The sequence below is a fragment of the Rhinichthys klamathensis genome, unplaced genomic scaffold (assembly GCF_029890125.1).
Source record: "Rhinichthys klamathensis goyatoka isolate OS25496 unplaced genomic scaffold, OSU_Roscu_1.1 h1tg000181l_1, whole genome shotgun sequence".
NCBI lineage: Eukaryota > Metazoa > Chordata > Actinopteri > Cypriniformes > Leuciscidae > Rhinichthys > Rhinichthys klamathensis.
The window spans coordinates 2959251-2972323 of record NW_026606709.1 but is presented as its reverse complement, the minus strand read 5'-3'; the positions used below and the strand labels follow the sequence as shown (position 1 = coordinate 2972323).

General features: G+C 38.3%; 1 protein-coding gene across 1 annotated transcript in view; it reads left to right on the top strand.

Annotated features, from left to right (window-relative positions):
• cdh13 (cadherin 13, H-cadherin (heart)) overlaps window positions 1–13073 on the top strand; it is a 430791-nt gene that overhangs the window by 196529 nt on the left and 221189 nt on the right. Inside the window, exon 5 of the mRNA XM_056261289.1 lies at window positions 12862–13014. Coding sequence (XP_056117264.1) covers window positions 12862–13014 — 153 coding nt within the window. The remainder of the gene's footprint in view (window positions 1–12861; window positions 13015–13073) is intronic.

Genomic DNA, 13073 nt, shown 5'->3' with positions numbered 1-13073 from the left:
TTTTTTTTTTTTGTGGTGTTGAATGCAAGGGGTGATTTGTATTACAATTTTTCCCACCGACAGAATAACCCCTCCACACTGCACATGGATTACTATACTTCAGCAAGTGGAAGAAAATACAGAGAGGTCTGATGAGGCTGACCTCCACCAGCCTCTTTCTATATACATCTACATATACACTCTCTCAATCTACAGGACCTCTCTTACAGCAGTTTCACAATAGCGAAACACACAAGGGGACCGGCTACTGTGACCTATTTCATTTGATAGCACTGCGGTATATTGGAAACCAGGCAAAATGGATTTTCCACATGGATAAATCTTGTTTCCTTGCGCTGTTTTCCTACCATATGGCGTACATTCATTTTTCATAATTTCCACTGAATGAGAAGGCTGAAGGAAATTGGGAATTGCCCCCTAGGATGATGGAAGCTTGAAACAGAGGGGTTTCCCAGATGTTTTTGTTTTCTCTGGGAAATGCAGTAAACATGTTGGGTGTTTGGAAAAGCCTTCCGTTTTTTTATGTCATTCTAGTGGGACCTTGTTTATTTTTATTATTGTCGTACAAAGATGAATCACGCTGCCACTGATTATTTGCTCACAATTTTTAGAAAAGCCACTAACTGAATAAGAGACACTGTGATAGATTTGCCATCACAATCCTTCTAGGCTCATTAGATTATACAATTTATTGTACATCCTCTTTGATTTTAGACTGACACTTACTTGGATGCATGACGTTTGATTATTCATTGGGGCCACTTCACACCCAAAGCTTTTTTTTTATCTAGCTTTTTTGTTTTTGTTCTTACTTTGTGTAAGAGTTTTTGGCCAAAAGGGTACAAGTAATTTTCATTTAATCTTTGCACACTTTTAACACTTTAAACAGTTGTTTCTTCTATCTTTGAATTATATTTTATAGTTCTAGAGATATGTTGATCTCTGTAGGAAGGAATTGTGATACGATTATTTAGAGGGGTTTCGTTTGATAAAAACCACTCTGTCCACCCCTGTTCTGTTATTCCACTAGTTAAATCATACAATGGGCAAGTGGTTTTACTCCATCCCTTTCTGTAGAGATGAGTTCTATTGGATGGTGTTGACTTGAGATCCACTCTCGGTTAAGGGGGCTTGAAGTATTGGAAAAGTAATAAAGAACAGATTTGCCCTGATTCCTGTTCTGGCTTTGACATCAGTCTGCTGTGGGATTATGGGGGATTTATTATGGTGGAGTGTTCACCTGTAGCACTGCAATCTCACAAATGGGAAAAAGTCCAGAGGTTCCCTCTCGGACCTGCCTGTAATTGTCCCTGGGCTGGTTTTTATGGGCAGTGGTGTTTTTCTGTTCTATAATGTCCTGGACAAAACCTCCCCACAGCGATTGAATTGCTCAGTTTTTGTGTACTTTTTGGCACCCAGAGCTGAAGCACTTGTATTTTGTTGCTTCACAGTTTCACTCATTCTCACTATCTGCAATAGTTATTACCAATCAGAAGAAATATTTGTGCCATAATGTCTCACACAGAAGTGTTGATGGATGGTGTTGGATGTGTTTATTTGTCTGCATGTCTGTGCATCATTAATACTGGTGGGTGCTGATTTGTCTTTCATTCTGCTTTGACCTTGTGTTAACAAACAAACATGAGTCTCATGTGAAAAGAGAGAGAGAGATAGCGAGAAAGAGAGTTTCTGTGCTCTAGAGTTTAAGTGCTCCTTGTAGATATCTTTTTGCCTCTTGTTTTGCACTCTAGAGAGTATGACCCCTTCTCTCTCTTTCTGTCGTACTACAGAGTATTTCTTCCCTCACTCTGAACGCCACTTGTCAGCAGCAGACATAAGAGCTGAGCTATTTGTTTAGAAAGAAATGAATACTTTTTTCAGCAAGGATGCATTAAATTGTGAATTTAATAAACAGTGACAGGAAATCTATTTAAAATAAATGCTGTTCTTTTGAACTTTCTATTAATCAAAGAATTCTAAAATAACGGTCAGATTGCACAAAAATAAAGCAGCACAACTGTTTTCAACATTGATAGTAATAAGAAATGTTACTTGAGCACCAAATAAGCAAGTTAGAATGCTTTCTGAAGAATCATATGAGACTGAAAACTTGAGTAAATGCTTTGCCATCACAGGAATATACAGTATTGCATTTTAAAGCATATTAAAATAGAAAACAATTATTTTAAATGGCAAAAGTACTGCATTTCACAATATTACTGTTTTTACTGTATTTTTGATCAAATAGATACAGCCTTGGTATTTCATTTTTATTCCATTCAACAAAATGTGGAAGTATCTGTCAGTAATGTCAACCACAAACCTTATTTTCCTCAAAACCCAGTAAAACTTCATGTGAGAACCCGTTACAAATTGAACAGCTCTGTTTTGATTCTTAGAAATGGCCCAAGTCTGATCACTTAGAAAAGTATTAGCACACATTTTCTCAGCCAGCGGCATGATCTGCAGTATCTTTCATGTCCAAAGCACAAGCATTGTGGGGCATTTTATACAGAGTTAAATACTAAGGGAAGGTTTAGTGGTTTGTTCAAATCTACAACTCGATATTTGGGCAATGACAATAGTGATGCTTCCCTTAGCAACCACCACGTAGTTCCTGCTTTTTGGATTGTTTTCATAGGAAAAGTTAAGTGCACTGTGTCTAATACACAGTCCCTTTGACATCAATTTCCATTCAAAGTCAAGCATCCGTAATTTGAGGGAAATTATACACCACTCTAGTGCTCACACAGCCGAAAGCTATCACAGTAGAAAGACAGAGTGAAAGAATAAGAAAGTGAGGACATATCCTCTCCTCCTCTTCAGTGCTGTATTGTCAGAGAAGTTCGAGTCGGGTCCCTCCTTCCTGTCATATACATGCAGTGGCAAGAAACAGCTGCTCTTTCATGTCCTCCCTGCTCCTAATGAGAGCTGATAGAAATAGGTGAGCGTCTCCCTCAGGGCTGTTCGCTGACATCTAATGACTGAGAAGAAAGCCAGGGGAGACTGTGCAGGATTGTGTGTCTTTGTGCACATGTGTTTGTTTGTACGTACAAATAAACCACCACCGGTGCGCGCCCTGTAAACAGCGAGGCAGCTCCTGGAAGGCAGTTTCCACGGGCTCAATCGCCCCACCACACTAGTAGCCTTGATCATTATTAACTTGTCTTGTCACTTTCAGACAGTTCCTTGTATTTTACACGCCACACAATGGGTGAATTTTGCTTAAAAGTGAGCATCAGTATGCCCTGCTCACTCTGAAGGGCACACCAAGGGTGCAGGATGTTACTGGCATACAGTATACATGTATATATAACTATTATAAAAAGTTTAGGGTTGGTAAGGGTTTTTAATGTTTTGAAAGAAGTCTCTTTTGCTCAAAGCTGCATTCAATTAAACAAAAATACATTAAAAGTAAAAATTGTGAAATATTACAATTTAAAAGAACTATTTTCTATTTTGATATATTTTAAAATGTAATTTATTCCTGTGATGGCAACGCTGATTTTCCAGTGGCTATTCCTTCAGTCTTCAGTGTCACATGATTCTTCAAATATCATTCTAATAAGCTGACTTGTTGCTTTTTTCAGGAATCTTTGACGAATAGAATGTTGATAAGAAGTGCATTTATTTGAAATATGTATTTTTAACAGTGTAAAAGTCTGTACCGTCACGTTTGATCAATGTAATGCATACTTGCTAAATAAAAATTGGATTTAAAAAGTAGCTATTTTCCACTATAGGGATGTACAAATTGATACCCTACTGATCATTGGGCGTTAATAGCGATTATAGATTGATATTGGAAATTCAATAGTTGCTCATTTCCTCCTATTATTTACATTTAGATGACCTTTTCTGTCATCTAATGTGTAAAGTTACTCTTTAAAAAGAAATCATTTATTAAATCTTCAATCTCAAAACGAATCTCAAATGTATATCTATTTTTCATACTCTACATTATATTGTCGTCAAGTCACTTTTATTTCTATTGCGCTTAATACAGATTGTTTCAAACCAGCTTTACAGTAATAGACAGGAAAATAATGATCAAGATGATCATGTAATTTCAGTGTTTCCAGAAAAACGCAGATTGTTGCGGGCAAAAATCTTGATTATGCGGCCCGTTTTCTTTAATAATGCGATGGAATATGCGAGATATTTATGCAATTTTATGCGATGAAATTGCGGGAACTTACAAAAATTGCGGGAACTTGCAAAAACTGCGGTTTGATGAAAAAGAGAAAAAAAATTGATTCCCCCAACAACCTGTTCTCATAGGCTACTACCTTAATGTAAAGAGTCATTTCTTATTACTTCCTATGATAAGCAAGCATACTACATCACAGAAAGTGTGATGTTTTATTTCAGACTGTAACGAGTGGAAATAAGGTGTGGCCCCTTTAAGAGCTGCGCGCCCCCTGTTGAACTGTCTGCAGTATTATATTGTATGTGCCATGCGCCTCGAACACCCCATGTGTGCGGGTAATTTCAGTTTGATGCTACTTCTTTTATCTTATTTTCTTTATTAAGTCACGATGTGGACGGTAGAACGTGTGACAGACAGTTATGCGAGTTCGATTTGGGAATAAAGTGCGAGTTGTGAGATGCCAATCGCCTCCGTGAGGCTGTGAGCTATCCCTATGTATTTTTCTTCCCGACACAACGCGTTACAAGACCTTAATAAACACATCAAATAAAAGTGTGCTCCTGTTTTACAGCTTTTCGATGATGTTCACGTCGCGTAATTACGTCACTTCATAACGTTCCCATGGGAAATGGCTGCTCTTGTGTGAAGTAAACGCAACATTTTTTCAACTTTCTGCTAAGATATATGTGACTTTTTGCAACGAAAATGCGAGGATTATGAAATCATGCAAGCCCCGCATATTTTGCACGGAAATCGGCAATTTATGCGGCGAAAGTGCGGCGTAATTGAAAAAATGCGGCCCCCGCATGACTTTGGCTGATTATGCACTAAATCATGTGATCGCATAATCACGTTTTTCTGGAGGGACTGTTATTTAGCATTTAAATGCTAATTTCACATTATAGCATTAAAGCAACTATTCTAGTTTTTAGTGTTTTATTTTTCATTTATTTAGACAAAATAATATAGAATTTTATTGTTTGACCTTTTTGACCTTGAAAAAAAGGCTTTTAATGTCAGTCCATGTCTATTTTCCTCCGATAGTACAATCTCAAGTATAAAGATCCCCCCCTCCCTCCAATTTCCACCCTCATCCATCCATTACGTCTCATCACTCTGGAGCCATGGCTCCTTTCGTTTTTGTTCCCTTCTAATTCTCTCTCGTGCTGAAGGAGACCATCGCACCTTTAATAAAGTACCTCTCAAGTACACAGAGAAAAGTTGTGTTTTATTGTTCTGTCGGATCAATATCGCAGCTGCGTCCAGCAAACAGCAGAATGAAAACAACCTCCATAGCAACCACTCACAAGACATTCCCGGAGCCGTTAAGGAGTTCTTCACAAGGCCAAAAGCAGCGTGGGAGGAAAACAGGCACGACTCAGAGACAAGAGAAAGAAGAACTGAGCCTGACGGACCCTTGTGGTGTGGGACTGCTGTAAACAGGCGACACTGCAGTTTGTTCGGGTATCTTTTGGCTCTCTCACAATGGACAGAAGAGTTAATTTACAGATGACCTGCGGTGGGATTCAAACATGATTGTGTCACAGGTGTAGGCTACCTGCTCTATAGGAAAACACTTTGCTGGGCTTCCTGCCTGGGGTTTTTGGGAAGAAACTGCAACCCTGCTGAAAAGAAAACAGCTTAAACCAGCTGTTTTGCTGGTCTAAGCTGATTTAAACTTGTTAAGCTGGTTTTCCAGTCTGACAAATGTCTAAACCCCCATTAAAACCAGCAAACCAGACCAGCCTGGAAGTTTTTTTGTTGTTGTTGTTTTCAGCATGAAACAACTTGCCACCCCTTCTGACTCTTTTGTAAAAACATATGGACAAATGGCTTACGTTTCTTGAATTTAATGCAATTATGTGAATTTGTTCAATAATTGAGGCTTTTAAGGAGATTGCAGTACAGGTGTACCTGTTTTTAGCCTGTAGCTAATCTTGCTACAAGTTTGGGGACAAATCCACTAAAAGTTTCCAGAAGTTTGTAAAATATAACAAAAGCATTGTTTTTGGAATGTTTTCAAAGGGAAAACTGGATCACAAAGCTTTCTTTTTTCGATTGAAGATTGGTTACACAAATATAATCTAACATGATCATTAGACATTAATCAGCGTATAAATCAAAACTGCCAAACGTTACCGAATGAAATGTCGAGCCAGGAAGAAGGTAACGACTGTGAAGCTTTGAAGTGTTGATGGATGCAATCTACCCCATCTATGCTACAATACAATACAATACAATTTTATTTGTATAGCACATTTAAAAACATCTAGCGTTGACCAAAGTGCTTAACAAGGCCGAAAAGACAAACAAAACAAATAAAAATATACACATAAAACACACATATCAAGATAAAAGCTGTTGAGAAAAAATGCGTTTTCAAAGTAGATTTAAAAATTGACAAAGTTGGAGCAGATCTAATATAAGCCGGTAGGCTATTCCATAGCTTAGGTCCAATGGCTGCAAAAGCGCGATCACCCCTATTTTTTAGTCTAGTGCGAGGGACAGATAGTAAGTTAGAGTCCCCCGATCTGAGTGAGCTTGATTGTGTGGGCGGATGTAGTAGTTCAGATAAGTACTGTGGAGACTGGTTCTGCAATGACTTAAAAACAAATAACAAAACTTTAAAATCAATTCTAAATTTAACTGGTAGCCAATGAAGCGAAATCAAAACGGGTGTAATGTGTTCAAATTTACGCTTCCCTGAGAGAAGGCGTGCTGCTGCATTTTGGACTAATTGTAAACGAGTGATGTTTTGATCATTGTTCACTTAAAGAAAATAGTATAAAACTAACTAGTTTACTAAGAGTATACTTAAAAGTGTACTTTCATAAACTAAAAAAAAATGTTCTACAAGTATTTATCTAGTAATCTATCAGTATCCCTATAAGTTCACTTGTAGTATAGTTGCAATGCAAAACGAAAAACACAGTTGTAAACTAGCTGTATACTCAAAGTTTACTTTAGACAAATTATTCTTAAAATTATACTTTTATACACTAAAAATGGGTCAATATAGTCCCAAGTAGTACTGAAATATAGTACCCTTACAAGTATACAACTAGTACATTAGTACACTTACTAAGTATACTTAAAATCATACTTGAACTTTACTTAAAGGGGTCATAATGCCATTTTTGTACAAGCTAATATGATTATTTAGGGTCTAAATTAAAAGTTTGTAATATACTTTAATTAAAAATTCTCATTAGTATTGTAAGAAAACACTTATTTTACCTGGTCAAAAACAGCTGTTTTCAGCACGCCGTTTCAGTGCATATGACTTTAAATGATAATGAGCTTTGCTCACCCCGCCTCTCTGTTCTGTGCGTGTGCGTACACCATTTGTAACTCAATAACACAATAACTATAACGCGTTGTTCAGTATAAACGTGGGATTATGAATTATATTGAGAATGTCATACATAGGGTTGCCACCCGTCCCTTAAAATACGGAATCGTCCCGTATTTGTGAAATAAACAGCGCGTCCCGTTTTGAATCAATACGGGACGCGGTTTGTCCCGTATTTCCGAGTTGTCTTAAATGCATCATCACATGCAAATCATAACACCCGCATTCTGTGAAGACTCGTCCTATTCTACCCTTGATTGGGTAATACTCGCTGCCATTGTTGGTTTGATTGGTTTGTTTAATAACATCAGGTTCAGGGCCAATCAGAGTCAGAGGAGGGCGGGTCTTTTGGCAGAGAGTTGATAGCAATGCTAGCTTAGAGAAATCAAAGCACCGTCTCACAGTTCTTCATACGTTAAGGATCTCCCGAAGCAGATAGTCATAGTGTAATGACAGTTTTTTAATCAGCTCAATAATGTTCTGATTGATTACGTTTTCATATGATCCATACCCTATGCCCATTTGCTAAGAAATAATGTTTCAATGTAAATGAATTATATCCATACATTATGGTATGATTTGTTTATTATAGTTAAGGTAGTCAGACACATGCATTTTTTAAATAAGAGAGAGATATTTAATAGGCCTACATATTTAATAATAAAAATGTGCATGTGTGAAGAAAATGACTTATGCTTAACAAATCTAGAGAATAGGTCAATAGGTCTGAATACATAAATAAATAAATACATAAATAGATTTTCTTACCAATAATAAAAATAGTGTTATAATTAAATTTAGAAATGTTTGTAGATTATAGGTTATTTATGTGTGGTATCACTGTTTGGATGGTGTTACATGTTTGAAAGAAACAGCTACTCAGTGCTGCATGGAGTGACAAGTACACTTAACGCCTATAGTCCAATACTGCACAGTACTACTGGTCTACTGATGTTTTTGATGTTCAAGATCCTTTGCTAAAGTCATAGTTTTTTCCAATCAAATTTAGTATTTGTTTGAGTATCAACACATTTGTTTAATTTATAGTGAATAATTTATGGATCTGTTAATTTAATAAGTTAATAAGTTAACATCTCACATACAACTCCGACGAAAGGCCATTTTTTTTTGTAATCTCATTGTCACACTTTGTTAACGTTGTTTGTGATAGAGAGTGATTTATTCACAATGATTTCAATAGCAGATAGCTTATTATAATGTCCATTGGTATGATCTTATTACTTTCCTGAAAAATATGTTTTGAGTTATGATACCATTGGCATACCGTCGGGCCTGTGGTCATTGTGGCCCTGAGGGATTTGGCCCCCGCTGCGGCCGCCGGCAGGCGTCCCTTATTTTTTTGTATTGAAGGTGGCAACCCTAGTCATACATAGAAAACATGCCGTAATGTACCCTGAGTGTAAACCTTAGACGCATTCATTGTGAAGCATGCAGCTAGCGATTTTGCAAAGATTAATATATTAATATAAAGTTTAATAAAACGTTACACTCACTTCCGTTCTTCTGGAGATTCAGCAGGAACATGAATATCTGGTACCGATCCTTTTTTCATGAGCAGCTTCTTAGCAAATCCAGCTTTATACTGACCCTCGTTTATAAAGCAGTCTGGTGTGTGAAATGATTCGCGCAAACATGAGAGCATTGACGTTGCTCGTGGGGAATATTCCCTTTGAAAACAAACTCAGCCACTGCGTCTTCAGCGGTTCGGATTTAGGAACATTAAAATGACTGCTGTGTTCGTTATTACACCCAAGAACAGAACACCACAGTCGCTTAGACGCCATTCTGCTCATAGACAGTGCTCCAGCATATCAACAATGACCGCGCCGGTCCGCGCAGACTATGATTGACAGCTCGCTCACGAGCGAGGGCGGGTCTGTGTTGAAACGATGCTGTCAAACAACAATCGGGGGAGGGGCTTCCGAGCGTGTGACGTCACAAAATCGAACAGCTCAATTTGAGGCAGGGGAAAACATATAAGGGGATTAAAACAAAAACACTGGATGGATTTTTATCATTATATGATGGTTGTGTACAGGCACTGCCAACACACATTTCAGTACAATCAACTTGTAAAAGTGCATGTACCATTATATGACCCCTTTAAGTATACTTCATAAAAATAAACTTGAAGTATACATGCTTTTTTTGTAAGGGCTAGCATACTTTTTAAAGAGAAATTAATGTCTCTATAAAAAGTAGCAGGTGTTGCTTTTATCAATACTATCTAGCTTTATTTGAAACAAAAAAACAGTTGCATGTCAAGAAAATGTTAATGAATACAGTGCTGTATGTGTGTGCTTGTGTTTCTGTCAGCGTGACTGCTTGATTTGTTGTTTTCACGATTCTCTTTTTAGTCCATGTTACAGTCATGTACATTAACAGCCTGTCCACTGAACTAGATAGCTTTTATTGTGCTATAAAATTCTGCAATTTCACAGCTGTTTGCCGGCCACAGTAAATACACCAGGATTTGAAGGCCTCCTCCTGTGAAGCCTGCATTTGTGTTCACCAGAGTCTTAGCGAAGCCACTCGCTACATTTCTCAGAATAATAATGTTCCCTAAGTTAACAGAGCCTGTAATTATAAAGGAGAAAAACAGTATTAGTGTATGATCTGGCAGAAAGGATCTGTGTGGGGAAGATAAATAAAGCTAACAGGGGCTTTTCGTGTGGACAATTACTTTGCTTGGTTTCATTTTCTAAATGGGATATTTCATCTTAAGCTTAATTACAAGATACCAGAGAGTTCAAGGTGGGCAGCCTTTGTGATTCGATACACGCACTGGGGTTTATTGCTCTGATAAAATAACTTTTAGAAAGGTTCTTTCACACAAAAAGGGCTTCATAAAAAGGGGCTGTTGTTAATTTGTATTTAAAGTCATTAGGTAGTTACCGAGCCTTCATTAGCGAGGGAAGCTGCTTGCTACAATCTAATTTGCACAAAATATACCAAATGAACTGCAGGTGGTAGCACTGTTCACACTAAAGGGTGCTTTTAATATACAAATAGATCTCATTTACAAAACTTCAGCTACTATATTAAAACCCTGAGTTAACGGAGTGGTTAAGACTTCTCACTGTGTGTTCATCATTGCCAGCAAGAATCATTCGGTAATTATTTCAAACTATTTAAAATGTGAGAGCAATCTAATGAAAGTATATTTAGCATGTGTGCATGTTATATTCACACATAACTGTGTTTGTCTGTGAGTGTGTGTCGGTGTTATTAACGTTTCTTATTTTCTTTGCTTTTAACTTGCAACACTGATGAAACACAATGGACTTTGCTGCATTTACCCAGTCGCATGTGAGTACTGCTGACAAACTTGAACCAATGAAAAATCTACACACCAATAGTCTGTATTGTGTTTTATTGTTTATTATTGATTGACCAATACTGATTATTTTAAAGGAGAATTCCGGTATTTAGCACTTTGAGTCTATTTTCTAGTTTGTTTTGGATGAACTAGAGTGGTGGACACAGAAATTTTGACGATGGGTCCTGTCTCGACTTTTTGACTCTTTTAGAATCGCCTTTGACTGCTTCAGAGTGGCTGTCTACCGGCATGCACAAACATGTCCTTAAAACAACCCTTAACGTTTGTTTTCAAAACTGTCCAACTCACCGAGTGGTTAGTGGTGTTTTTTGATGATTAAAAACAAATATATCGGCGCAATGTATGATTTCAGTCCGTGTTATTTGCTATAGTGGAACTATTTTTTCAGATACCTCACAACCGCGTATAAACTTCCGCTCGATATTTGAGTCTGAAGCGTTAGCACACTCCCGACCACTTGATGGTAGCGCAGTAATATCAACGAGTAATGAGTCCTCCAACCGAAATCAATGCGATTTTACAAAATGCCAAATAAAACACGAAAGAAACTGTATTTCCCTACACTACTTGTTTTGGAACATCAGCGAACACCACTAACCACTCGGTGAGTTGGACAGTTTTGAAAACAAACGTTAAGGGTTGTTTTAAGGACATGTTTGTGCATGCCGGTAGACAGCCACTCTGAAGCGGTCAAAGGCGATTCTAAAAGAGTCAAAAAGTCGAGACAGGACCCATCATCAAAATTTCTGTGTCCACCACTCTAGTTCATCCAAAAAAAACTAGAAAATAGACCCAAAGTGCTAAATACCGGAATTCTCCTTTTAAGGGTCCAATATCTGATACGTGCAATTGGTTTTTCATCATTTTGTTTCTCAGTTTTGGCACGATTATAACTAAATAATAATCATACTATAATCATCCATCCATCCATCCATCCATCCATCCATCCATCCATCCATCCATCCATCCATCCATCCATCCATCCATCCATCCATCCATCCATCCATCCATCCATCCATCCATCCATCCATCCATCCATCCATCCATCCATCCATCCATCCATCCATCCATCCATCCATCCATCCATCCATCCATCCATCCATCCATCCATCCATCCATCCATCCATCCATCCATCCATCCATCCATCCATCCATCCATCCATCCATCCATCCATCCATCCATCCATCCATCCATCCATCCATCCATCCATCCATCCATCCATCCATCCATCCATCCATCCATCCATCCATCCATCCATCCATCCATCCATCCATCCATCCATCCATCCATCCATCCATCCATCCATCCATCCATCCATCCATCCATCCATCCATCCATCCATCCATCCATCCATCCATCCATCCATCCATCCATCCATCCATCCATCCATCCATCCATCCATCCATCCATCCATCCATCCATCCATCCATCCATCCATCCATCCATCCATCCATCCATCCATACATCCATACATCCATACATCCATACATCCATCCATCCATCCATACATCCCCATACATCCATACATCCCCATACATCCATATACATCCATACATCCCCATACATCCATACATCCCCATACATCCATACATCCATACATCCCCATACATCCATACATCCCCATACATCCATACATCCCCATACATCCATACATCCCCATACATCCATACATCTCCATACATCCATACATCTCCATACATCCATACATCCATACATCCCCATACATCCATACATCCCCATACATCCATACATCCCCATACATCCATACATCCCCATACATCCATACATCCCCATACATCCATACATCCCCATACATCCATACATCCCCATACATCCATACATACATCCATACATCCATACATACATCCATACATACAACTAATTACTATATATGTATTCAGATTAACGACATATCTATTTTTATTTGCATTGTTTAATTTGAGTGGTTTGTAACTTTGCTTGATTAACATGTTTATGGGTACAATCCTGTGACCTAGGTGATCTCATCTGACATGAAGGAAGACCACATCTTCCGTCTGACAGGACGGGGAGCAGATCAAGACCCTAAGGGTGTGTTCAGCATCAACCGACTGACAGGAGAGGTGGCGGTTAGCCGAGCCCTGGATCGAGAGGCCATCGCGTACTACCATGTGAGTGCCATATTAAATCTGCTGCGTTCTGTTTCCTCCACTGCATACTGTCAGTATGT